The sequence below is a fragment of the Aegilops tauschii genome, chromosome 5 (assembly GCF_002575655.3).
Source record: "Aegilops tauschii subsp. strangulata cultivar AL8/78 chromosome 5, Aet v6.0, whole genome shotgun sequence".
Classification (NCBI taxonomy): domain Eukaryota; kingdom Viridiplantae; phylum Streptophyta; class Magnoliopsida; order Poales; family Poaceae; genus Aegilops; species Aegilops tauschii.
Genome location: NC_053039.3, coordinates 521509115 through 521535890, shown reverse-complemented (window position 1 = coordinate 521535890; position 26776 = coordinate 521509115). Strand labels below are relative to the sequence as shown.

General features: G+C 46.9%; 1 protein-coding gene across 1 annotated transcript; it reads right to left on the bottom strand.

Annotated features, from left to right (window-relative positions):
- Positions 1-26776, bottom strand: LOC109737382 (receptor-like protein kinase FERONIA). Its single transcript, XM_073499417.1, has 2 exons — positions 26548-26776; positions 1-1016 (listed from the first exon to the last, which is right to left on the bottom strand). The coding sequence occupies exons 1-2, from the start codon at positions 26774-26776 to the stop codon at positions 1-3; spliced, it is 1245 nt and encodes a 414-aa protein (XP_073355518.1).

Sequence of the window (26776 nt, the reverse complement as noted above, 5' to 3'; positions counted from 1 at the left end):
TCATCTTTGAAGGTTGATACCATCGTCTTCTGCAAGGTACATCTCCAGGTTCAGCAGACGTTCTGTCCTTGAAGGACCATTAGTGTCATTTACACCCAGCATCTCATCACCAAGGCTTCCGCTTTGTTCTGCAAGACACAGCTCCAGGTTCTCAAACACTTCTCGCATTGTAGGGCGATCAATACCACGATCACTAACACATTTCTCAGCAATCTCCACAAATTTCTTGAAGCACCGCGGAGCAATCTTTCCTAAAAGATAGGGATCAACAATCAGATTAAGGATGCCCTTCTTCTGGCAACTAAGGGCGCAATATACCAGATTAGCTTGTCTTTCTGAAAGACTATAATCATAAGCAGCCCGAGCACACAAAACCTCAAACAGCACGACACCAAAAGAATATACATTGGATTTCTCTGTTAGTTGCCCAGTGCAGAGATATTCGGGATCGAAAAAACCGATACTTCCCAGAAGCTGCGTGCTCACATGGGAGTTATCCTGCGGCAGATAGACTTTAATTGGAATCTTGCCAACCAATCTCTCATCTAGGAGAATGTTTGTCGTGGACACGTCATTATGGATGATGGAACACTCGTGAAGGTAGTGCAGGGCACGAGCAACACCGATGCAGACGTCTAGACGCTGCCTCCAAGTAAGTGGTGGCTCCTTGGTGTTGTTAGCGTAAAGGTTCCCACGCAGGGTTCCACGAGCCATGTAGTCGTAGATCAGTATCAACTCATTTTCCTCTTTGCAGTAACCCATAAGTGATACGAGATGATGGTGGTGGAGCTTTGCCGTCATTGCTATCTCTGTCTGGAACTTGCTCACATCCTCCTCAACTCTGCCACGTTTGATAGCCACCATCTTGGTTGCTCCCCCATCAATCATTCCGTAGTAAACTCTACCAGATCCACCATGACCAATAAGGTATGACTCATCAAAGTTTCTTGTCGCAGATTTCATCTCACTAAGAGAGAACTGGAAGCACAAATTGGATGTCAAAGATTGTGGCGTAACTGAGCTAGAAGATTGCCAGTTGTTTTGAGCTGCTGGCTTGTTCCTCCACCCCCAAGGAAAAATAGTTAGTGTTTGTTTTCCTTGAACTTGAGTTTTCCTAAGTGCCCGAAGACGTTCTGCCACATCTTTTGTGACACCCAAGTTTTTATTTGGATTTTTCAAAAGGCTTTTATTTGACTTGAGGGGAGTGATCAAAAATTTTTCTTCAAGAAAACTCTCACTCTCAAATATTTTCTTTATGGCAAAAGTTTTATTTGGATTCAACCAAGATCTGTCTTTGGTCTTGGAGGTTCTTGCTTTTCACTTGGACTCAAGACAAAATATTTTCACTTGGGAAATGACTTTTGAAAATCTCCTTGAAAATTTGCACTATGGCTTTTGGAAAATCCTTTGCCACTTTCAACAATTCCCTCTTGCCATGGCCCTAGTGCAAATCCTCTCCCCTAACCCTTCCCTCACCTTTGGATCATGTTTTACACCTAATCCAGCAAGTTGAACCTCCCCATGTGATTATTTCCATTTAAATTCTATTCAAATAATTTTCTGCCTCCTTTTCTAGCACTTGGAGATTTGCAAAGGAACTCCACTTTTTGTCTTGATTTTTGCCCCCAAACCTTTTTCCCCTCCTAGTCCTTTGAACCCTCAACCTAGAACCATGAAGATCCACTGGTCTTCAGTTCAAAATTTTCAAACTACACCTGCTGCAAGTTTGGACCAGATTTGTCAAATTTGGTGAAACTCATTCAAAACCTCCTCCAAAAATTCCAAATAAAATCAGGCAGCCTCTGGGTGCATTGAGTGGTCACCTCACCAAGTTACAACTCCAGAAAAATTCATCTCATAGCCAAAACCTTCTGTCGAACACCTGCAGTGCACTGTCTATGTCAAGTTCAGAAAGTTCAGAGAACACTGCAGTGGCCTACTGTCGTTTTCTTCAGAGAAGGACGTCGATCTCGCCAGTGCCACCGCGTCGCCTTGCTCCTCGTCCCCGCCCTCTTGTTCCTGCACCGCACGAACGCCTGGCGCCTTGCGGGCGTCGGCGACGAGCCGCAGAAGGTGCGCCGCCCCGTGACCGACGCCGGCGGCGGCTTTGCGGACGCCAGTGGGAGACACGGCGCCGACGACGCCACCCAGCGCCGCCCAAACCACCGGAGCCCGCCGTGTGGCCTTCCACTCCCCCGAATGCACTGCCGCACTCGTCGTGAACCGCAGGGCACGGAGCGCGCTCTCTACCGCCGTTGAGCCCGTGCGGTCACCTCACCGTGGACCGACGCCATTACGCCAAGACCGACCCCGTTTAGCTGTGAAACGACTCCAGTAACCTCCACTGATGCTGCCTGGCCACTCAAACCTCCTGCCAATCCACTGCTCCGCCGTAATCGCTCGCCGGAGATTCTCCGTTCACGGCCACCCCGTCGATCTGCCTATAAATAGAGGTCCCGAGCTTCAACTCGAGCACCCACCATCCCTGCACACCCCCTAGAGCAAGCCTAGCCACTGGTAGAGCCCCGAGGAGGCCTCCTTCCTCGACTCCGGTCGCCGCGACCCGCCACGGGATCCAGCCCGATTCGCCCCCGTGTGTGCTCCTCCGCCTCCATTCTCTTGCCAGTAGCTTCACCTTGCATCCCTCGTTCTGACCCGCGCCTCAATTTGTAGCTTGCAGCCCTCCACCGGAGTTCCCCATCCTCACCCGAGCCGCCGTCCGCCGGAGATAGTGTCACCGTCGACGTGGTGCTCCCCGTTGGACGAGTCCACCACCCACCGACGCGGAAGAAGACGCTGAAGCTCTTGGTACCCTCCGTTTCTGCTAACTCGCCGTCGTTCGACGCCGACGTCCACCGCAGTCTTCGGGCACCGGCGAGCTTTTTAAACCTGACAGGTGGACCCCGCCTGTCAGCCTCTATCCTATTCTCCTTCGAACCGTTTTCTGTTGGCGCCTTTGGGCAAATACGTTTTCTCCTTTGCGCTTGCGCATTCCCAACCGAAGCGTTTTCTGTTTTCTCAGTTAAAACCCTGGAACTTTTCTGTTTCATTACAGATAAGTCCCTGGACAGAAACCTTTATAACTTCTTAATAAAAAGGTGTTTTTGAGTGATTCTTTTTCTGACAATCTTCAAATTTTGTCTAGTTTTTTATGGGATTTATTTGAAAAATATTTGGAAAAGTTTCTGTGCAAGTGTTGGTTTTCACGTTAGTACCCGTTTCGTGATTGCCGTAGGTTCCGGAAGAGGTGAAGGAGCCGCGAACTTCGCCGAGCTAGACTCCGACTTCTCCGAACCAGGCAAGCATGTTTTGAACATTTTGATATGACAGGTGTTTTGCATGTTCGCGTGAAAGTTTGTGCGTGGCATATGAGTATAGGTAAATACCTCATTGCTTGTAAGGCAACAACCCGGTTGTTCCAAAGTCGCGATGATCTCTGATGAGAGATGGCCTAATCATGTGGTGACATGAAGGGCAGCAAGGTGGTACTGTTGTAGCATACCAGCCTTGCATCATCCGACTTTCTCCGATGTTAACGTGGTTGGAGCCACGTTATCGTTCCTTTCCCGCATGTTCCAAAGTCGCGATGATCTCTGATGAGAGATGGCCTAATCATGTGGTGACATGAAGGGCAGCAAGGTGGTACTGTTGTAGCATACCAGCCTTGCGTCATCCGAATTTCTCCGACGTTAACGTGGTTGGAGCCACGTTATCGTTCCTTTCCCGCATGTTCCAAAGTTGCGATGATCTTTGATGAGAGATGGCCTAATCATGTAGTGACGTGAAGGGCAGCAAGGTGGTACTGTTGTAGCATACCAACCTTGCGTCATCCGACTTTCTCCGACGTTAACGTGGTTGGAGCCACGTTACCGTTCTTTCCCCTTTCCGTGCTACCACATGTCTCATTGCCAGGATGCGGTTTAGTAAGTTGGTAACCTCTTTCCATGTACACACCAAACAGAGAGGCCGGGATGATGGTACCTTGGCCCAGGATTAAAGCCAGTCATCCGGTCAGGGGGCATGGGTGTTTCCGGTTGGGACCGAGAGGGGGGGCACCCCCTTAGAGCGCGCGTATAAAAATTTGATCCCATGCTACGCGAGGTTGTAGCCTCCCCGTCTCAAGGTTTTTCTTGAATGTTTCCGAGGGTGATCCCTGGCTTCGGACGGTTGAATTGGGTGTGTACTGGTTAGACGTGTTTCTTCCAAATAACCGTAGACGGAACTAGTCCCCGTGACTACTGAAATCCGTTGGCTGTGGTTAAGTACAAACTCTGCAGAGTCAAGTCTCTCCAAATCATCGTATCCATGATCAAGTAGTGAAAACATTATACCCATATCTATCCGTGTGAAAAAAACTTGTCCCCGGTGAACAAGCTCAAGTGGTAAATCCAGTTTTATTGTTATTTCTGTGGATGGACTAACCTTATATTTGTCGCATGCTTGTGATAATTTATGTTCCCGAACGATTGTATTATTGAGCTGTGATATAAGCCCTTTATGTGACGTCGCGCAGACGTCCGACTGTGGCGTGTACTCGTTTCTCACTTTAAATATAAGCCCTTTACGTGATGTCGCTTAGACGTCCGACTGTGGCATGCACTGTCTTTATTTTCTGTTATAAGCCCTTTATGTGGTGTCGCCCCGACGCCCGACTGTGGCATTATCATTCCGCATTTTCCGCTCGAGGAGTCTTCCAGACACTCGTTTGGCACCAGTATTATTATTCCGCATTTTCCGCTCGAGGAGTCTTTCAGACACTCGTTTGGCACCAGTATTATTATTCCGCATTTTCCGCTCGAGGAGTCTTTCAGACACTCGTTTGGCACCAGTATTATTATTCCGCATTTTCCGCTCGAGGAGTCTTTCAGACACTCGTTTGGCACCAGTATTATTATTCCGCATTTTCCGCTCGAGGAGTCTTTCAGACACTCGTTTGGCACCAGTATTATTATTCCGCATTTTCCGCTCGAGGAGTCTTTCAGACACTCGTTTGGCACCAGTATTATTCCGCATTTTCCGCTCGAGGAGTCTTTCAGACACTCGTTTGGCACCAGTATTACTATTCTGCAGTTTCCGCTCGAGGCGTCATTCAGACCCTCGCTTGGTACCCAGTATTTATTATCTCTATGTCTGATCGCACTGGTTAACTTGTTCATGTGCTTCATGTTTACATTTGTTATACCTTATGTCCGAACTGTCTTGCGAGTACTTTCATAGTACTCACCTGGCTTGTTGATTTGGCCAGATGTTGACGAAGGCGATCTCTTGGATGAAGAGTTTGATAGCGCGTTCGATGCCTAGAGGAGTCCCAGTCAGTCCTGCGCGATCCCGGATATTGGTCACTCGTTTTGTATACGCTTCCGCCACCCGCAATAAGTCTTCTCGAGCCTCACTCCGACGCTCGAAGAGTTGTAGTCTTCTGGAATCATATCACTCACTTCGCGATGGTATTTCCACCACCGTTATCATCGTGAGTTAGTAGTTTGCCACCTTTCCCGCCGTCTTGTTTTATCGGCATGCATGTAATAAATTGTTGGGCAGTCTCTGCTCAACCTTGTATTATATTTAGTACTCCTGGTATTTTTCTTCTGTGACCAAGATATTGTCTACCAGTGAGAAGGAATTCTTCCTCGCTGGTCCGTAAAAGGGATTGGTCTCTCAATAATTATTTTATTGAAAAACCGGTCGTGACAAGCTTGGTATCAGAGCCAGGCTGACTGTAGGAAGCCACTAGGTGCGATCGCTAATCGGTTATTAGCGTCTTTTGTGCTTTTTCAACATTTTGCAATTGTAGCTATTTTCTGTTGGTCATCATAAATTTATGACATGACTACTCAGAATTTTTGCCTACTTTTGTAGATGGCTGGCAGCAGCTGTGAGAACCGAGTATTCACCAACGTGCCCGAGGGGTTTGTCAAGCTCCTCGTCTCCATCACCAAGCTCGCGATCGGGCCAGCAGCTCGCCCGGAGTTCACACTTTACCAGCACAAGCTCAGTGACGATGTGTCTATGCACCAAGCTGTGGTGCAGTTCAAGGGAGGACGTTCTGCTGCTCGCCACTTCCGTTTTGTGGGAAGGGCCATGCCTACGGAGAGGCATGCCATGCAGATGGCTGCCCGTGAGGCGATAGCTCGCCTTCGGGACATCCTTCCTACGATGAAGACTCGTCGCTACCGCTACCTCCCATGCCATGTGCCTTATACCAGCCACTATGCGTTCGCCTGCCATCGGGGAGAGCGAGATGAAGCCATCGAGATGGTTGTGGAGTATCTCAAGGCTCTGGAGGAGTCTTTCGACAACCTTGTAGATGATCTTGTGGCTGCCCGCATGGACTTAGTCCGGGGTGGTCCTGCCAGCAGGAAGGAGCTTCTCCACACGGCGCCGCCTCTGACATTCGTCTCGTCTTCAGCCTCTTATGCACCGGCCGTTTTGGCCACTACTCGCCGTCTGCCTACCACTGAGGAGTTCGACCGAGTCATCGCTCCTACTCCAGTCAGAGCCGCACCGCCTGCCGCACACGCTCTACCACCAGTCGCCCCCGCACCATCACCGCAGCGCAGCGTCACGCGCCAGGAGCCAGCTAGAGAGGAGGTGGAAGTTGACTCTCCTGGACCGCTGAGCCTTGCCATCGGCAAGGGGAAGGAGATCTTCACCATCTCCGACTGAGAGCACCGAGTAGCCGCGTGTTATGTCTGCCTGTATGATGTGCTGTTTTATCTGTACGCTAGTTTGTATTGGTGTGTTTGCTGCCTTCCGGAGTAGTACGCTAGTTTTTAATAACATGTCAGGATTGTGTACGCGCATCCTGAATGCTGTATCATGTGTTTGCTTTTCGCAAGTAAGTTTTATGTTAAGCACTTCTTCTCCATGAAAAATCATTTGTGTTTCTTTGAAAATCTTGAAGCCTCTTTTATTATTGCCTTTGCGAGATTTTTCTTGTGCTACACAGTTTTTCTCATGGGTTTTGCAAATAATACCCCAGACTGGAAAAATGTCTCGCCCGTGGACTCGCTCCATGCCCAATCAACCAGAAGAGGTTTACGGGACACAGACCAGCAACAATTTCACTCAGGGTCAGTCCAGCCAACAGGACAGCGAAGTAGCATTGTCTCAAGTATGCCGTCTCTTCGAGCAAAGCCAGCAACAACACCAAGAGATGATGAACCATGTCATCAACATGGGAAACCACCGTGAACCCTATCAACCACATTCCAAGTTATCCGAGTTACAGAAGACTCGCCCCTCAACTTTTGCTCACACCGATAGGCCGCTGGAAGCCGATGATTGGTTTCGTGAGATTGAAAGGAAACTGATTATTGCTCAGTGCTCAGATCATGAGAAGGTGCTTTATGCACCACACTATCTTACTGGAGCAGCCGCAGCATGGTGGGAAAACTTCCTACACATGCATCCCAGGGAACACAACATCACCTGGGAAGAGTTCAAGGAAGGCTTCCGTGGGGCACACATCCCCAGAAGCATCCTAAAGATCAAGAAGAGAGAGTTCGATGACCTGAAGCAGAGAGGCATGCCAGTCACAGAATACAACGGTCAGTTCACCCAGCTGTCTCGTTATGCCTACGACGAGCACATGACAGAAAGCAAGAAGATGGAAAAATTCCTGGACGGCCTGGCACCAGCACTGAGATGCCAACTGATTGTGCACACCTTTCCTGATTTTAAGACGCTGGTGGACAAGGCCATCACCTTGGAGAATGAGCGCCGTAGTCTGGAAGATATCCGTAAGCGGAAGAGGGACAAGACGACTCTTGCCCGCAGCAACCGAGGCAAGACTGAGGTCCCAAGGACAGACGCAAGGAGATCCACGACTACTGAGCCAAGGCCCGTCGGACAGTTTCATGCCAGGGACAAGGAGTTCACATACCGTCCAGGGGTCACCTGCTATGCTTGTGGTCAGCAAGGGCATTATGCTAAACAGTGCCCGAAGCCAAGAGACTCGGCACCCAAGCCGAACAATGGTGGAAACAATCCAGCCCCCAAGCGCAACAACTTCAACCCCAGCAACAACCACAGGAAGGGTCACCTGAACCATGTGACCAGGGAAGAAGCGCAGAATGCCCCAGACATCGTGCTCGGTACGTTCCCTGTCAACACAGTACCTGCCACGGTTTTGTTTGATTCTGGAGCTTCCCATTCGCTCGTTTCGAAGAGTTTTGTTTCGCAACATGGTTTTCCGATACTTCCATTGGAAAAATCTATGATCATCAAGTCCCCCGGAAATAAGCAAATCGCTCAAGGTTACTGCCAAGGAGTGGTCATTGAGTTCGAAGGACTACAATTCCACGCGAATCTCATCGTGTTGGAAAGTAAAGGACTGGATGTCATTTTAGGGATGGACTGGTTGAGCACCAACAAAGGATTCATCGACTGTTTCAATCAGACAGTGATTCTCACTCACCATCACGGCAAGACTATAAGAGTTTCCGCTCAAGAAAGGCCACGATCACAGCAACCAAAACTGAACAAAATGGACATTGCAGAACTGAGAAAAGTTCCAGTGGTATGCGAGTTTCCTGATGTGTTTGCGGAAGAACTGCCAGGCATGCCACCAGACCGAGAGATAGAATTCAGCATTGAACTAGCACCTGGCACCGCTCCCATCTATAAGAAGCCGTATAGAATGGCACCCTCAGAATTGGTGGAGTTGAAGAAGCAGATAAAGGAGTTGTTGGACAAAGGATTTATTCGAGCCAGCTCCTCACCGTGGGGTTCGCCTGTGTTGTTCGCCAAGAAGAAGGATGGGACACTGAGACTGTGTATAGACTATCGAGCCCTCAATATGGTCACCATCAAAAACAAATATCCGATGCCACGGATAAATGATTTGTTTGACCAGCTCGCACAAGCTAAGGTATTTTCAAAGATTGATTTGAGATCGGGATACCATCAACTGAAGGTACGGACAGAGGATATCCCCAAGACAGCATTCACTTCCAGATATGGGTTATACGAGTTCACAGTGATGCCTTTTGGACTAACGAACGCCCCCGCATATTTCGTCCACCTCATGAACAAAGTGTTCATGAAATTCATGGACAAATTTGTGGTGGTATTCATTGACGATATTCTAGTTTACTCAAGGACACCAGAAGAGCATGCCGAGCACCTCAGAATTGTTTTGGGAGAATTGAGGAAACATCAGTTGTACGCCAAATTTAGCAAGTGCGAATTTTGTCTAAGACAAGTTGGCTTCTTGGGCCATATACTGAACCAAGAAGGCGTGGCCGTAGAGCCAGAAAAGGTCAAGGCCATACTGGACTGGAAGCCGCCCGCCAACGTCACAGATGTGCGGAGTTTCCTAGGAATGGCCGAATATTACAGGAGATTTATTGAAGGATTCTCCACTGTGGCGAAGCCTATAACACAGTTACTCAAGAAGGACAAGAAATTTGTATGGACGGAAGCATGCGAGCAGAGCTTCCAAGAACTCAAGAAGAAGCTGACAACCGCACCAGTCTTAACTGTGCCAGACATACACAAGAGCTTTGAGGTGTATTGTGACGCATCCCGGAAAGGACTCGGATGCGTACTAATGCAGGATGGCAAGGTTGTCGCATATGCCTCCAGCCAGCTACGAAAACATGAGGAAAATTACCCAACACATGACTTGGAGCTAGCAGCAGTCATACATGCACTCAAGGAGTGGAGGCACTTTCTGTTGGGGAATCGCTGTGAAATATATACAGACCATAAGAGCCTCAAATATATTTTCACACAGCCAAAGCTGAATTTACGCCAACGACGCTGGTTGGAACTGGTCAAAGACTATGACGTCGGCATTCACTACCACCCAGGGAAAGCAAATGTAGTGGCCGATGCCCTTAGTCGAAACCCCAGCACGGACAGTGACGGTCAGCACAATTTGAGGCCTGAGTTTCAGCGAGAGTTCGCTAGGCTCAACATGATGTTAGTCTCCGAGGGCACCGTATCGAATCTGGAGATACAACCCACCCTGGTGGAACAAATCAAGAAGGCTCAACAGGGACATCCCAGCATCGAAGGCATAAAGAAGAAAATGAATCTTCGTAAGCCTTCCGAGTTCGTCACCGACAGTGAAGGAACATTATGGTACCGAGACAGACTTTGCGTGCCTAACATTGAGGAACTCAAGCAACAGATCTTGACGGAAAGCCACACTGCTCCATACTCGATCCATCCTGGAGGAACCAAAATGTACAAGGACATTCAGGAAAGATTTTGGTGGCACGGTATGAAAAGAGATATAGCCACATTCATTGCTTGTTGCGATTCATGTCAGCGCATCAAGGCCGAGCATCAAAAGCCAGCAGGGCTACTCCAGCCAAACAGGATACCGGAGTGGAAGTGGGATGAAATAGGAATGGATTTCATCGTCGGATTACCCCGATCACAACGTGGGAATGACGCCATATGGGTTATCACAGACCGACTAACCAAGGTTGCTCATTTCATTCCCGTGAAGACTACCTACTCCACACAAAGACTGGCAAAGCTTTATCTCTCTCGTATAGTTTGCTTGCATGGAGTCCCAAAGACTATAATATCAGACCGAGGCACCCAATTCGTCTCCAAATTTTGGGATCACCTACAACAAGCTCTGGGCATGCAGCTAGCTTTCAGTACAGCATACCACCCTCAGACTGATGGACAGACGGAACGTGTGAACCAGATCCTAGAGGATATGCTAAGGGCCTGTGTGCTCACCTATGGATCCAGTTGGGAAGAGAGTTTGCCGTATGCCGAATTTGCTTACAACAACAGTTACCAAGCCAGCTTGCAAATGGCACCCTTTGAAGCATTGTACGGACGAAGGTGTCGTACCCCACTGAATTGGTCAGAAACAGGTGACAGCCGTATCTTCGGCCCAGACATGCTTAAAGAGGCCGAGGAGAAAGTTAAGCAGATCAGGGACAGACTCAAGACAGCACAAAGCCGCCAAAAGAGCTACTATGATCAGAAGCACCGTGAGGTCAGCTTTGAACCCGGTGATTCCGTATACCTCCGAGTATCTCCTATGAGGGGTCTACAACGGTTCAAAATTAAGGGGAAGCTAGCCCCAAGATTTATTGGACCATTTTGTGTAAAGGCACGAAGAGGCACGGTAGCCTACCAACTAGACCTACCCAAGGAGCTGTCAGACGTCCATGACGTGTTCCACGTCTCACAGTTAAGAAAATGTGTGAGCAACCCAGAAAAACATGTACCTCATGAGGACATTGATATGCAACCAGATCTCACCTACAGAGAAAGGCCGGTAAAGATTCTAGAAGAGTCTGAACGGAGGACCCGTCAGAAAACGACAAGATTTTTCAGGGTTCAGTGGAGCAACCACACTGAGGATGAAGCCACATGGGAAAGGGAAGATCCCTCCGGGCAGAGTATCCATATCTATTTGAGGATCAGCAAAAATCTCGAGGACGAGATTTTTCCTAAGGGGGTAGGTGTTGTGACACCCAAGTTTTTATTTGGATTTTTCAAAAGGCTTTTATTTGACTTGAGGGGAGTGATCAAAAATTTTTCTTCAAGAAAACTCTCACTCTCAAATATTTTCTTTATGGCAAAAGTTTTATTTGGATTCAACCAAGATCTGTCTTTGGTCTTGGAGGTTCTTGCTTTTCACTTGGACTCAAGACAAAATATTTTCACTTGGGAAATGACTTTTGAAAATCTCCTTGAAAATTTGCACTATGGCTTTTGGAAAATTCTTTGCCACTTTCAACAATTCCGTCTTGCCATGGCCCTAGTGCAAATCCTCTCCCCTAACCCTTCCCTCACCTTTGGATCATGTTTTACACCTAATCCAGCAAGTTGAACCTCCCCATGTGATTATTTCCATTTAAATTCTATTCAAATAATTTTCTGCCTCCTTTTCTAGCACTTGGAGATTTGCAAAGGAACTCCACTTTCTGTCTTGATTTTTGCCCCCAAACCTTTTTCCCCTCCTAGTCCTTTGAACCCTCAACCTAGAACCATGAAGATCCACTGGTCTTCAGTTCAAAATTTTCAAACTACACCTGCTGCAAGTTTGGACCAGATTTGTCAAATTTGGTGAAACTCATTCAAAACCTCCTCCAAAAATTCCAAATAAAATCAGGCAGCCTCTGGGTGCATTGAGTGGTCACCTCACCAAGTTACAACTCCAGAAAAATTCATCTCATAGCCAAAACCTTCTGTCGAACACCTGCAGTGCACTGTCTATGTCAAGTTCAGAAAGTTCAGAGAACACTGCAGTGGCCTGCTGTCGTTTTCTTCAGAGAAGGACGTCGATCTCGCCAGTGCAACCGCGTTGCCTTGCTCCTCGTCCCCGCCCTCTTGTTCCTGCACCGCACGAACGCCTGGCGCCTTGCGGGCGTCGGCGACGAGCCGCAGAAGGTGCGCCGCCCCGTGACCGACGCCGGCGGCGGCTTTGCGGACGCCAGCGGGAGACACGGCGCCGACGACGCCACCCAGCGCCGCCCAAACCACCGGAGCCCGCCGCGTGGCCTTCCACTCCCCCGAATGCGCTGCCGCACTCGTCGTGAACCGCAGGGCACGGAGCGCGCTCTCTGCTGCCGTTGAGCCCGTGCGGTCACCTCACCGTGGACCGACGCCATTATGCCAAGACCGACCCCGTTTAGCTGTGAAACGACTCCAGTAACCTCCACTGATGCTGCCTGGCCACTCAAACCTCCTGCCAATCCACTGCTCCGCCGTAATCGCTCACCGGAGATTCTCCGTTCACGGCCACCCCGTCGATCTGCCTATAAATAGAGGCCCCGAGCTTCAACTCGAGCACCCACCATCCCTGCACTCCCCCTAGAGCAAGCCTAGCCACTGGTAGAGCCCCGAGGAGGCCTCCTTCCTCGACTCCGGTCGCCGCGACCCACCACGGGATCCAGCCTGATTCGCCCCCGTGTGTGCTCCTCCGCCTCCATTCTCTTGCCAGTAGCTTCACCTTGCATCCCTCGTTCTGACCCGCGCCTCAATTTGTAGCTGTCAACCCTCCACCGGAGTTCCCCATCCTCACCAGAGCTGCCGTCCGCCGGAGATAGTGTCGCCGTCGACGTGGTGCTCCCCGTTGGACGAGTCCACCACCCACCGACGCGGAAGAAGACGCTGAAGCTCTTGGTACCCTCCGTTTCTGCTAACTCGCCATGGTTCGACGCCGGCGTCCACCGCAGTCTTCGGGCGCCGGCGAGCTTTTTAAACCTGACAGGTGGACCCCGCCTGTCAGCCTCTATCCTATTCTCCTTCGAACCGTTTTCTGTTGGCGCCTTCGGGCAAATACGTTTTCTCCTTTGCGCTTGCGCATTCCCAACCGAAGCGTTTTCTGTTTTCTCAGTTAAAACCCTAGAACTTTTCTGTTTCATTACAGATAAGTCCCTGGACAGAAACCTTTACAACTTTTTAATAAAAAGGTGTTTTTGAGTGATTCTTTTTCTGACAATCTTCAAATTTTGTCTAGTTTTTTATGGGATTTATTTGAAAAATATTTGGAAAAGTTTCTGTGCAAGTGTTGGTTTTCACGTTAGTACCCGTTTCGTGATTGCCGTAGGTTCCGGAAGAGGTGAAGGAGCCGCGAACTTCGCCGAGCTAGACTCCGACTTCTCCGAACCAGGCAAGCATGTTTTGAACATTTGATATGACAGGTGTTTTGCATGTTCGCGTGAAAGTTTGTGCGTGGCATATGAGTATTGGTAAATACCTCGTTGCTTGTAAGGCAACAACCCGGTTGTTCCAAAGTCGCGATGATCTCTGATGAGAGATAGCCTAATCATGTGGTGACATGAAGGGCAGCAAGGTGGTACTGTTGTAGCATACCAGCCTTGCGTCATCCGACTTTCTCCGACGTTAACGTGGTTGGAGCCACGTTCTCGTTCCTTTCCCGCATGTTCCAAAGTCGCGATGATCTCTGATGAGAGATGGCCTAATCATGTGGTGACATGAAGGGCAGCAAGGTGGTACTGTTGTAGCATACCAGCCTTGCGTCATCCGACTTTCTCCGACGTTAACGTGGTTGGAGCCACGTTATCGTTCCTTTCCCGCATGTTCCAAAGTTGCGATGATCTCTGATGAGAGATGGCCTAATCATGTAGTGACGTGAAGGGCAGCAAGGTGGTACTGTTGTAGCATACCAACCTTGCGTCATCCGACTTTCTCCGACGTTAACGTGGTTGGAGCCACGTTACCGTTCTTTCCCCTTTCCGTGCTACCACATGTCTCATTGCCAGGATGCGGTTTAGTAAGTTGGTAACCTCTTTCCGTGTACACACCAAACAGAGAGGCCGGGATGATGGTACCTTGGCCCAGGATTAAAGCCAGTCATCCGGTCAGGGGGCATGGGTGTTTCCGGTTGGGACCGAGAGGGGGGGCACCCCCTTAGAGCGCGCGTATAAAAATTTGATCCCATGCTACGCGAGGTTGTAGCCTCCCCGTCTCAAGGTTTTTCTTGAATGTTGCCGAGGGTGATCCCTGGCTTCGGACGGTTGAATTGGGTGTGTACTGGTTAGACGTGTTTCTTCCAAAACACCATAGACGGAACTAGTCCCCGTGACTACTGAAATCCGTTGGCTGTGGTTAAGTACAAACTCTGCAGAGTCAAGTCTCTCCAAATCATCGTATCCATGATCAAGTAGTGAAAACATTATACCCATATCTATCCGTGTGAAAAAAACTTGTCCCCGGTGAACAAGCTCAAGTGGTAAATCCAGTTTTATTGTTATTTCTGTGGATGGACTAACCTTATATTTGTCGCATGCTTGTGATAATTTATGTTCCCGAACGATTGTATTATTGAGCTGTGATATAAGCCCTTTATGTGACGTCGCGCAGACGTCCGACTGTGGCGTGTACTCGTTTCTCACTTTAAATATAAGCCCTTTATGTGATGTCGCTCAGAAGTCCGACTGTGGCATGCACTGTCTTTATTTTCTGTTATAAGCCCTTTATGTGGTGTCGCCCCGACGCCCGACTGTGGCATTATCATTCCGCATTTTCCGCTCGAGGAGTCTTCCAGACACTCGTTTGGCACCAGTATTATTATTCCGCATTTTCCGCTCGAGGAGTCTTTCAGACACTCGTTTGGCACCAGTATTATTATTCCGCATTTTCCGCTCGAGGAGTCTTTCAGACACTCGTTTGGCACCAGTATTATTATTCCGCATTTTCCGCTCGAGGAGTCTTTCAGACACTCGTTTGGCACCAGTATTATTCCGCATTTTCCGTTCGAGGAGTCTTTCAGACACTCGTTTGGCACCAGTATTACTATTCTGCAGTTTCCGCTCGAGGCGTCATTCAGACCCTCGCTTGGTACCCAGTATTTATTATCTCTATGTCTGATCGCACTGGTTAACTTGTTCATGTGCTTCATGTTTACATTTGTTATACCTTATGTCCGAACTGTCTTGCGAGTACTTTCATAGTACTCACCTGGCTTGTTGATTTGGCCAGATGTTGACAAAGGCGATCTCTTGGATGAAGAGTTTGATAGCGCGTCCGATGCCTAGAGGAGTCCCAGTCAGTCCTGCGCGATCCCGGATATTGGTCACTCGTTTTGTATACGCTTCCGCCACCCGCAATAAGTCTTCTCGAGCCTCACTCCGACGCTCGAAGAGTTGTAGTCTTCTGGAATCATATCACTCGCTTCGCGATGGTATTTCCACCACCGTTATCATCGTGAGTTAGTAGTTTGCCACCCTACCCGCCGTCTTGTTTTATCGGCATGCATGTAATAAATTGTTGGGCAGTCTCTGCTTAACCTTGTATTATATTTAGTACTCCTGGTATTTTTCTTCTGTGACCAAGATATTGTCTACCAGTGAGAAGGAATTCTTCCTCGCTGGTCCGTAAAAGGGATTGGTCTCTCAATAATTATTTTATTGAAAAACCGATCGTGACATCTCTCATTTCAGGGCGTCCATCCATTTCCATCTTCAAACATTGTCCTGCTAACTTTGCAACCCCTTCGAGAATCTTCATGTTGTTTCGGCTTGAGATTTCAACATCGAACAGCTCTCTCACCCTTCTCTTCCCTGTTGCAAGAGCTTGCGTGAAACATTCAACTATGTTGGTTTCCCCATTTCTTACTGTTGCCTTTTTCTTTGTGATCAATTCGACCAGAATAATTCCAAAACTATAAACATCACTCTTCGAGGTAAGACGCCCGCTGCGAACAAACAAAGGGTCCATGTAACCTATGCTCCCTATTACATGGTCAGTGAAAAGGGCCGATTCTGTGTTGACAAATCTTGATATTCCAAAGTCAGATATTTTTGCATTGAAGTTGTCATCTAAAAGTATATTGGCAGGCTTGATATCACCATGAATGACCTGAGTATACATTTGTGAATGCATGTAGCACAGTGCCTCTGAACACTCCACCGCGATCCGCAGTCGTGTGTCCAACGTGATGGGAATGCATTTATGGTGAAGAACATCGCTAAGGTTCCCTTGAGATATATACTCACTGACTATCATAAGGGCATTTTCCTCAGCACAGTAGCCTATGAGCCTAACTACATTCTTGTGGTTGATTTCACAGTGAACTTTCAGCTCTTTGGCAAAATTTCTTCTACATTACACATAAATTTCTTGATTGCAACTATTCTTCCATCTTGGAAAACACCTTTGTAAACCTGTCCAAAGCCGCCTTTTCCAATGATAGTTTCATAGTTGCTGGTAATTCCTCTTATCTCGCCCTCGGCAAAGCATTTTATGTTATGATTGCTATATGATGACCACTTTGATCTGTCATTCCTTCGAAGCATTTCTGTCACCATACTTTCTCGAAGATCCATCTTATGGAAGTAACGTAGAAAAGACTGAGTATACCGGTTAGTTTTGACTAGTAGGCTGGATACATGGACTTGACCTGAAAAATAGTTTCCAAAAGTGTGAAACTCAAATCTCAGCTAACCAGAGTTATCAACAACATAAGAGTACTCTGGAGAATATTGATTGGCAAGTGATTTGTGGCCACATTAGATGCCTAGCATGTACTGGCGAAAACATTGATGTGCATTACTTTAAAGGTAGTTTGTCATAAAAGATCTCCTCTTGCTGCTAAAGATTAGGAAGTTGATAAAAAGATGGAGTAAGATAAGAGTCGGTTTCAGTCCAACACACATAAATCAAGAGGATATAAGTGCTAGACTTCCCCCCATTTAATAACATAACATATTCTCTAGGCGATGAAGAATAAACATTCTCTGGTTTAATTATACTCCCTTCGTTTTTCGTGTCAAACTTTGACTTATAACTTTGGTCAACAAAATATGGGTTATATGTCATAAAAAATATATCATCAGAAAGTTCTTTCAAATGTGCATCCAGTGGCATACTTTTTGTGGCATGTAACTCACATTTTAATTGATGGTCCAAGTTAGACATAAAAATATGAAGTGGCCTTGTATACAAAAACAGAGGGATAAACCTAGGTGGCATCTTCAGTAATTGGCACAAAATTGTAGAAAAATATTTAATTTTGTTGCTGGACTTCATCAATGGAGAGAATGCATCCATAAGGAAAGGTCAAAATTGTAGATAGGAGATAGCAAGATAAATCATTATTGTGCAGTTCTACTGTGGTATTAACTGGAGCTTCATGGGGGTAATTCTGCATGACTGTTTTTTTTTTTCAAACGACCTTCCATTACCAAAGAGATAATGGAACAAAACAGGAAGCAACATCCAGGTGCTTTCTGACAGGAAAAGGAATACCGTAAAGAGTATTGGTATGTAAAGTGTGAGTAGCATTTTGTTTGGTTCGGACCAGTAAAGAGTATCAAATTACTTTACTGTGTTTGGTTATATGCCAAAGCAAGCTCACTTGCGTAAGCATGCGTGTTCTGAATAGAGAATCTAGCATCAAGCGGCTGCTGTCACATGCACTTCAGTAATGAATTTCACCTCTAGCTGACAAAGACTGCATCACGTAGTTCAAAGGCTTCAGACTAGAATTTTTTAACAAACATTGTTCATACACCAAGTGCTAAGAGGAGAAGCACCGCAAGAAAAGAAAGAAAGAGCTAGCCCTGACCTGATATGATATCCGGAGGAAGGAGAGCAGAGGGCAATCAGCCCACGGCAACACTGGGCTTGGAGATCCAAAGAGGGGATCGGGCCGCCGTGACTCCTCGTGTGGCGTAGCTGCCCGAGAAGTAGAAGAGGGGCGTCGAGTTGGAGGACACAGGCTGCCACCGGCGCCGGCAATGCTGCAACGGGGAGGAGGGGATCGAGAGGGAGGAGGTGGAGACCGAGGTTGGGAGTGGAGCAGAGTCGGAAGATGCGAGACGGAAACGACATGCGTTAATCTTTATACTGTACACAGTGGGCAGTGAGCAGTGGGCGGCCGTGACTTGCAGCGCTTCTAGTTTACGCGGTATCGGCTTGGGCGGGTGATAGGCGCCGGCGGACCGGCCGAAAATTTGGGCCGAAAATTTGGGCCGGTCGCCGCGCGTCCGTTGGATGTGCTCGCCTTCAACCGTCGGATCCACGTGAAACGTTGTTTCTCGTCTCGCTGCAGTTTCTCTCTCGCGTCAGATCCACTAAAATAGGTCGTTCCCTCACTAGTGCAGAACCAGGCTTTAGCGCCGGTTCGTAAGGGCCTTTAGTGCCGGTTTCACAACCGGCACTAAAGAGTGGGGACTAAAGGTCCCCCTTTAGTACCGGTTCATCACGAACCGGCGCTAAAGTGCCACCACGTGGCACGAGCCAGGCCCGGGTGCGTGTAGGACATTAGGATCCAACCGGTACTAAATGTTGGGGGTGTTTTGGTTTTATTTTTTTAATTTTGTGTTTTTAATTTAATTTAGTGATTATTTTACATTATAATGAGTTGTTAAATCATTAGGTGAAAGTACCGCAGATTAGTTTCGACTGGATGCATGTGGATCCTAGCTAAGTGATCAAGTATATGCCATATCCATATTATACTTGATCACCTAGGATCCATCCAGCTGAAACTAATCCGCGGTTTATTTCATAAATGATATAATAACTCATCATCATCATCATCATCATCATATTAATATAAAAACTCTTGCATCATATCATCAACAACAGTATATATACTAGCTAGTTAAAAATCATCATAGTCGTCATTACCACTGTTTAATCATCATAGTCATCACCGCTATCTAATCACCACCAACACTAGCTTAAAGAGGAAACATTCACTTGTACCAGAAGCAAAGATATCATCGAGTTCAACATGGTCATGATATTATAAGCGTTCATAACACTACAAAAGCAAATCACTCTTTGAGATTCAGTTCAAGGACGAAGAACACGGACATGAGAGGACAAGTACTAAGAGCATGAACTAGTTAAATCACTACTGCTGCTCTCTCTCAGGTAAAATAGCATAGAACATGTATAGCTCTCCTGATTCATCATACTGGAGCATGCAGATGAACCTGTCTCCTAATCGTGGGCTGCGCTTCTGTTTGCTGCCCCCTAGTTCTTCTCTGAGATCGTTAACAATTTTGCTTCAATCTTTCACTATTAAGCATTCATCACTTTTAGAAATCCTGAATGCACTCATGTGCAATGTAGGATATCTTGGCCGTAAGCTAACCATTGACATGCGACCTTTAGTCTCGATCCATTGAGGCACAACTGTCATCGGGAGTCCCTGTTGAAGAACATCGTATAGTAATTAATATACTTAGCAATGAAAGTTTAGCTTCAAATAATGTATGCAAAAGATACACTGAGGACAAATAGTAAAAATCTTACCATATTTCCTAAATAGATGTGACCGTAGTTTAATACGATCACTATTGGTCGCACGTTTGCGTACTAACATTTCTAAGTGCAGGAAGAAAATTTGACTTGACAGTATGAAGATCCTCAAACCATGAAACATAATGACTTATCTCCTCGCAGTTTAGTTCGGCCCCGGGACAGTAGTAGGTCCTGTCTACCAAGCGCCGGACATGTTTGCTTGAATGGAAATAAGCTGTCAAAAGAAATTAGTTGTCAACTATTTTTGAATAAACAATATCAAAGACATAAATATGCATGGTTGAGAAACTCACATAATGGTAGAATTGGAGGCGTCTGCACGTCGACCCAGATGTCTCTATTACCTTCAATATCATCTTCCGGATGAATATCAAAGGTGATAAACATATCAGGCTCAAATGCATAAGCCTTGCATAGTGCTTGCCAAGTTTTGCATTCAAAATAGGTGTATGTGTCTGCATTGTATAATTTTACGTTGAAAGTATAAGCATGCTCGGTCTTCAGGTAAACTCTCTTTACCTCCGAAGTTTCCATAGCACTGAAACCTATCTTATCCAAGACAAAAATTCTTGCATGGCAGGGGATGCGCTAGTAGAATAGTGAAAAATTAAAATTATAAGTTGAAGCAAATGAAGCATATATAAGTCATGCTTAATTACGAAAAAAGACTGGTCGTTGTGACTTACTGTATCCACTTCGAAGGTCTCATCCAGCTTGATGCTGAAGCGCCTATCATCAACAAGGAAATTTCTGTCGCACAAGCCACGCTGGTCTTCACAGTATTCGCACATAATGAAATCTTTTTCGTCGTCAGACGACATTTCCTATGTTCATATAGGTGAAACATTAAACACTTACTAGTTCTATTAATTCAACTAGTTCTATTAATTCAACTATTTGAACTAAGCATATACTAAAAATAAACTTATTCTATTAATTTTCTTACTAAAATAAAGTAACTAGTTCTAAATAGTAATATTTTAATTAGATCATCAAATCTCAGATACCTAAATTTCTTACTAAAAATAAACTAGTTCTATTAATTCAACTAATTCAACTAAGAATTTACTAAAAATAAACCAGTTCTATTAATTTTTTACTAAAATATATAAAGTAGCTATATATAGTAATATTTTAATTAGGTCATCAAATCTCATATACCTAAATTTTCCTACTAAAAATAAACTAGTTGTATTAATTCAACCAGTTCAAATAATCTCATATACCTAAATTTTCTTACTAAAAATAAACTAGTTGTATTAATTCAACCAGTTCAAATAATCTCATATACCTAAATTTTCTTACTAAAAATAAACTAGTTGTATTAATTCAACTAGTTCAAATAATCTCATATACCTAAATTTTCTTACTAAAAATAAACTAATTGTATTAATTCAACTAGTTCAAATAATCTCATATACCTAAATTTTCTTACTAAAATAAACTAGTTCTATTAATTTTCTTACTAAAAATAAACTAGTTATATTAATTCAACTAGCTAGTTCAAATCTCATATACCTACTTAATATCTAGCTAATTCATCTAACAATTGACAGTAATATTTAACAACTTTTCTATCTAATTCATCTAACATTAACATTCTAACATTCTTATCTATGTAATTTATCTAATTCGATCATCTAATTAACAATTTGACATGCATTAATCTAAAACAACAGAAAACAGAAAATAAGTAAAAAAATGTGTGTGTGTGTACTGTGTGTGTGTGTATGTGTGTGTGTACGAGCGGGGGGCAGCAGCTTACGGGCGGCGGCGCGAGACGGGGACGGCGACGCGACGAAGACGGTGACGACGGCCGGTGACGCGACGAAGACGGCGATGAAGGGGACGGCGCGCGGCGGGGGCGACGAAGGCGACGGCGCGCGGCGGGGGCGGCGACGCGACGGAGATGGTGACGAAGGGGGCGGCGCGCGGCGGGGGCGACGAAGGCGACGGCGCGCGGCGGGGGCGGCGATGTCGAGCGAAGCAGTTGGAAGAAGAAGTGGTGGTTGATGAAACTGAAATTTTCGTAAGTGCCATATATATAGGCGGGGCCTTTAGTACCGGTTGGAGCCACCAACCGGTACTAAAGGCCAATTTGGCCAGGTCAAGCGGCGGGAAACGACACCCTTTAGTACCGGTTGGTGGCTCCAACCGGTACCAAAGGCCCCCATTAGTACCGGTTGGAGCCACCAACCGGTACTAAAGGGTGTGCGCTGCCACCCGCGGGGCACAATGTTTAGTCCCACCTCGCCGAGCAAAGGGCAGCCGCACTGGTTTATAAACCCAGCCGCGGCCGCCCTTTCAAGCTTCTCTCTAAAGTAGGCTTCTGGGCCTAACTTTGCACGCTGCCCTGTGAGCCTGCCTGGCCTTATGGGCCTGCATGTGCACGCCCAAGGCCGAGCGGGCCCACAGGGTAGCGCGCAAAAAAGTCTGGAGTTGTAATAAGTTTAAAAAAATGAAGTGCCCATGTAACAGATGAGTTCTCGTCAGAAACCCTGATACTTCGAAAGAGATTGTCCAGTTTGTACACGAAGTGCGTCCAGTTTTTGCCGTAACCCTCTCTACTCTTTTGCACATGCTATGTGGGTGAAATGATGATACCATGCCAAGTTTCGACATTTTCAGAGTTCATTTTGTAGTGATTTTTAATTTTACGGCCATTTAGCTCTCTAAAAAATTGGTAAATGACTGAAAAATAGCAAATGATGTTAGAAAGTGTTGGAATTTGATGACGTCGCTTTGAATGGTGCATGCTGAACGCAAAAAAAGTCTGGAGTTCAAATAAGTTTAAAAAAAGCGAAGTGCCCGTGTAACAGATGAGTCCTCGTCCGAAACCTTGATACTCCGAAAGAGATTGTCCAGTTTGTACACGAAGTGCATCCAGTTTTTTCCGTGACCCTCTCTACTCTTTTGCACATGCTATGCGGGTGAAATGATGATACCATGCAAAGTTTCAACATTTTCAGAATTCCTTTTGTAGTGATTTTCAATTTCACGGTCATTTAGCTCTCTAAACAAATCGGTAAATGACTGAAAAACAGCAAATGATGTCCGAATGTGTTGGAAATTGATGACGTCGCTTTGAATGGTGCATACTGAACGCAAAAATGTCTGGAGTTCAAATAAGTTTAAAAAAACGAAGTGCCCGTGTAACAGATGAGTTCTCGTCCGAAACCCTGATACTCCGAAAGAGATTGTCCAGTTTGTACATGAAGTGCGTCAAGTTTTTGTCGTGACCCTCTCTACTCTTTTTCACATGCTATGCGGGTGAAATGATGATACCATGCCAAGTTTCCACATTTTCAGAGTTCATTTTGTAGTGATTTTCAATTTCACGGTCATTTAGCTCTCTAAACAAATCGGTAAATGACTGAAAAATAGCAAATGATGTCAGAAAGGGTTGAAAATTGATGACGTGGTTTTGAATGGTGCATACGGAACGCAAAAAAGTCTGGAGTTCAAACAAGTTAAAAAAATGAAGTGCCCGTGTAACAGATGAGTTCTCGTCCGAAACCCTGATACTCCGAAAAAGATTGTCCAGTTTGTAAACAAAGTGCGTCCAGTTTTCGCCGTGAGCCTCTCTACTCTTTTGCACATGCTATCCAGGTGAAATGATGATACCATGCCAAGTTTCAACATTTTTAGAGTTCATTTTGTAGTGATTTTCAATTTCACGGCCATTTAGCTCTCAAAACAAATCGGTAAATGAATGAAAAATAGCAAATGATGTCAGAAAGGGTTGAAAGTGACGTGGCTTTGAATGGTGCGTACTGAACGCAAAAAAGTCTGGAGTTGTAATAAGTTTAAAAAAATGAAGTGCCCGTGTAACAGATGAGTTCTCGTCCGAAACCCTGATACTTCGAAAGAGATTGTCCAGTTTGTACACGAAGTGCATCCAGTTTTTGCCGTGACCCTCTCTACTCTTTTGCACATGCTATGCGGGTGAAATGATGATACCATGCCAAGTTCCAACATTTTCAGAGTTCATTTTGTAGTGATTTTCAATTTCACGATCATTTAGCTTTCTAAACAAATCGGTAAATGACTCAAAAACAGCAAATGATGTCAGAACGTGTTGGAAATTGATGACGTCGCTTTGAATGCTGCATACTGAACGCAAAAATAGTCTGGAGTTCAAATAAGTTTAAAAAACATTGAAGTGGCCGTGTAACAGATGAGTTCTCGTCCGAAACCCTGATACTCCGAAAAAGATTGTCCAGTTTGTACATAAAAAACAGCCTCTGCGAAAGAGATACTCCAAAACAAACTCTTATAGCAAATGATTGTCCAGGTTGTCCAAAATATACATAAGAAATACATTGATTATCAATGATCTTTTTGTGTACAATCTAAACTGTCAATATGAGTCCTCAACGGTTTAGAAACCGGTGAAGACTCATATTGCGACCACTAATTCTACACATAGAGTTCAATGACGACTAAGTGCTTGTGATAGTTTGAGAAGTAACATATTTAAGGTGGTAAAAATCTTGCTAGGGGAGCAAGGTGGGACTAAAAACAGCCTCTGCCACAACATCTTTAGTACCGGTTCATGCCACGAACCGGTACTAAAGGTGCTGGCCAGGCCCCAGCCACTTTAGTACCGGTTCGTGGCATGAACCGGTACTAAAGATCTCCTCCCGCCTAGCCGTTTGAACCGGCACTAATGGACACTTTAGTGCCGGCTCAAATGCAAACTGGGACTAATGTGTCTCACATTTGACCCTTTTTCTACTAGTGCCTCCTCCCCTACGCGAATGCTCGGCACCGCCGTCCGATCCCTCGAGCCCTCGTTTGCAGCTGGACACACCCTCGTTTGCAGCTTCGCCGGCGCCGCTCACAACCTCGCCGATGAGATATCCATCGCCGGTAGCCGCCTGTCGCCATCGATCGTAGCAAAAAATCAACGCTGCACACAACAACAAAAAAACCTCCGGTTGTAGCAAAAAATCGCCCCCAAGTCGTCGTCGATCGTAGCAAAAACCAACGCTGGACACAACCAAAAGTACCTCCGTTTGTAGCAAAAATTGACAAATCGCCATTCGTGCCCGCGGTCGTCGTATGACTTTGCAGCTTTTTTGCACATGGTTGTAGCTCTGCCACTGCCCAGTTGCAGCTCCTCCAACGGGGCAGCCATCGATGCTGGATACGGCGGCCACACGACTCCAGGATACTGCTGGAACCAGCCATCAGGGTTGCTTCAACCGTATCGACCGCGAGCTGGAACCGTGTCTGACGAAGCTGTTGGATCGAAAATTTGGCGATGCGGCGACCACGCCGGCTAATACTAGAACAGGCCAAACTAGATGTTGGAACCGGCAGAGAGATAAGCTGGAACCGGGGACAGAAAATGTTGCTACGGTCGAGGGAGAGCTGCGGTGTCGCCCGCAATTTGCTGGAACCGGTGCAAAAAAAGTTGCAACCAGGTGGTGGAGAAGCTACAACCTGCAAAATAACGTGTGAATGGCTGCAGCTCCCAGCGTGGCCGGTAGAGGCTCTTCCTTCTGCCGTCCATGGTCCATCTCGGAGCGAGAGGGTAGGGCGTCATCGGGAAGCTGGAAGGGAGGGCCGTCGGGGTTGCATAGGGAAAAAAGCTCGTCGGAGAAAAGAGGAAAAGGAGAAGCAGAGAGGAGGTCCACCGGTGGAGGCTCGCCGGAGCTAGGGATGCAGCGGTGCGAGCGTGAGGCAGGAGGCGCGCGCAGGTGGATGAGCGGTGGAGGGAGAAGAAGAAAGAAGAAGCTAGGCGATAGAAAAGGGATAAGATTTGTGCGGGTGAAAACGGCAAATTTGACAAATTTGACCTATCGACGAAATCAAATCACAGAATGAACTGTCCGTGAAACTATTTCACGCGGTTGACCCGTGGCGCCTAGCTCTCAGGCGCTGCACTAGTGCAACGCCTAGGAGCTAGGCGCTACACTGTATAGTGTGGCGCCTAGCTCTCAGGCGCTCCACACTGACTTAGTAATTTTTGGATCACACGGGTGCGACGTTGGTCATGTAGCGCCTATCTGTGAGGCGTTGCACAGTGTAGTATGGCGCCTTCGTGTCGGGCGTCACACAAAAAGGTCAGCCGCGTGAAATAGTTTCACGGACAGTTCATTTTGTGATTTGATTTCGTCCATAGGTCAAATTTGTCAAATTTACCGGTGAAAACGGCCTGGTGGGGATAAGGACGTGCGTGGGACCCGCGTACACATGGCGCGTGTGCAGCGGACCGGCGCAAAATTCAGCTGGTCGGCCGGGTGTAAACATTACCCATCGGTTTGGCGTTTCGCGGCTAGGGCCCGAGTGAGAGCGAGGAGAGAAAATTACACGTTTCTTTCTTGAACTCTCTGGCACGCTCTGATTTAATCCCCAAGTAGAGAAACACTGCAATATAATCTTTATACACACGAATGTTGACTATGTACTTTGTACTGCACGTATATTGGAGTTGTGGCCTACCTCCTAATCTTGTATAGTTGAGGTAGAGGCCTTTTCTTATATTATATATGTGTGCATCAGCACCCCAATCAATCATCGTATTGCAAATCATCTGTCTCCATGGTATCCGTTTTTTAGGTTTTCCTCCCGCTTCCGGCGGCGCCGCCGCCGCGCGTCTTCTCCGCGCCGCCGCCGCTACCCAGCCGCCGCCGCCCCCGTGCGCCTCCCCGCGCCAGCCGTCGCCGCTCTTCTCACTGCCTCGCTCGCGAGCCCGCTGCTGCGTTTGCCGATACATCCACTGCATCGCTGCTCCACGCCAGCCACTAGCTACCTGATCCAGGCCAGCCGCCCGCCCGCAACGCTGCATGCCTGCAACGCCAGCCGCTCGCTCACGATCCACGCCCGCCGCTCGCGACGCCGCATCGCCCGCCAGCCGCACGCGTTGCCCGCCCCGCCCGTGTTGCCGCTTCGCATCCGTCGCGCCCGCGTTGACCGCCTGCCAGTCAGCCCGCAACGCCGTGCTTCCTAGCTTCGCTCCCGCGCCGCTCTTCGCTAGCTGCCGCCCCCGCGCTGCTCTGCTTTCCCAGGCCCACGCCGCCGCTGTCTTGCTACGCTTCTGCAT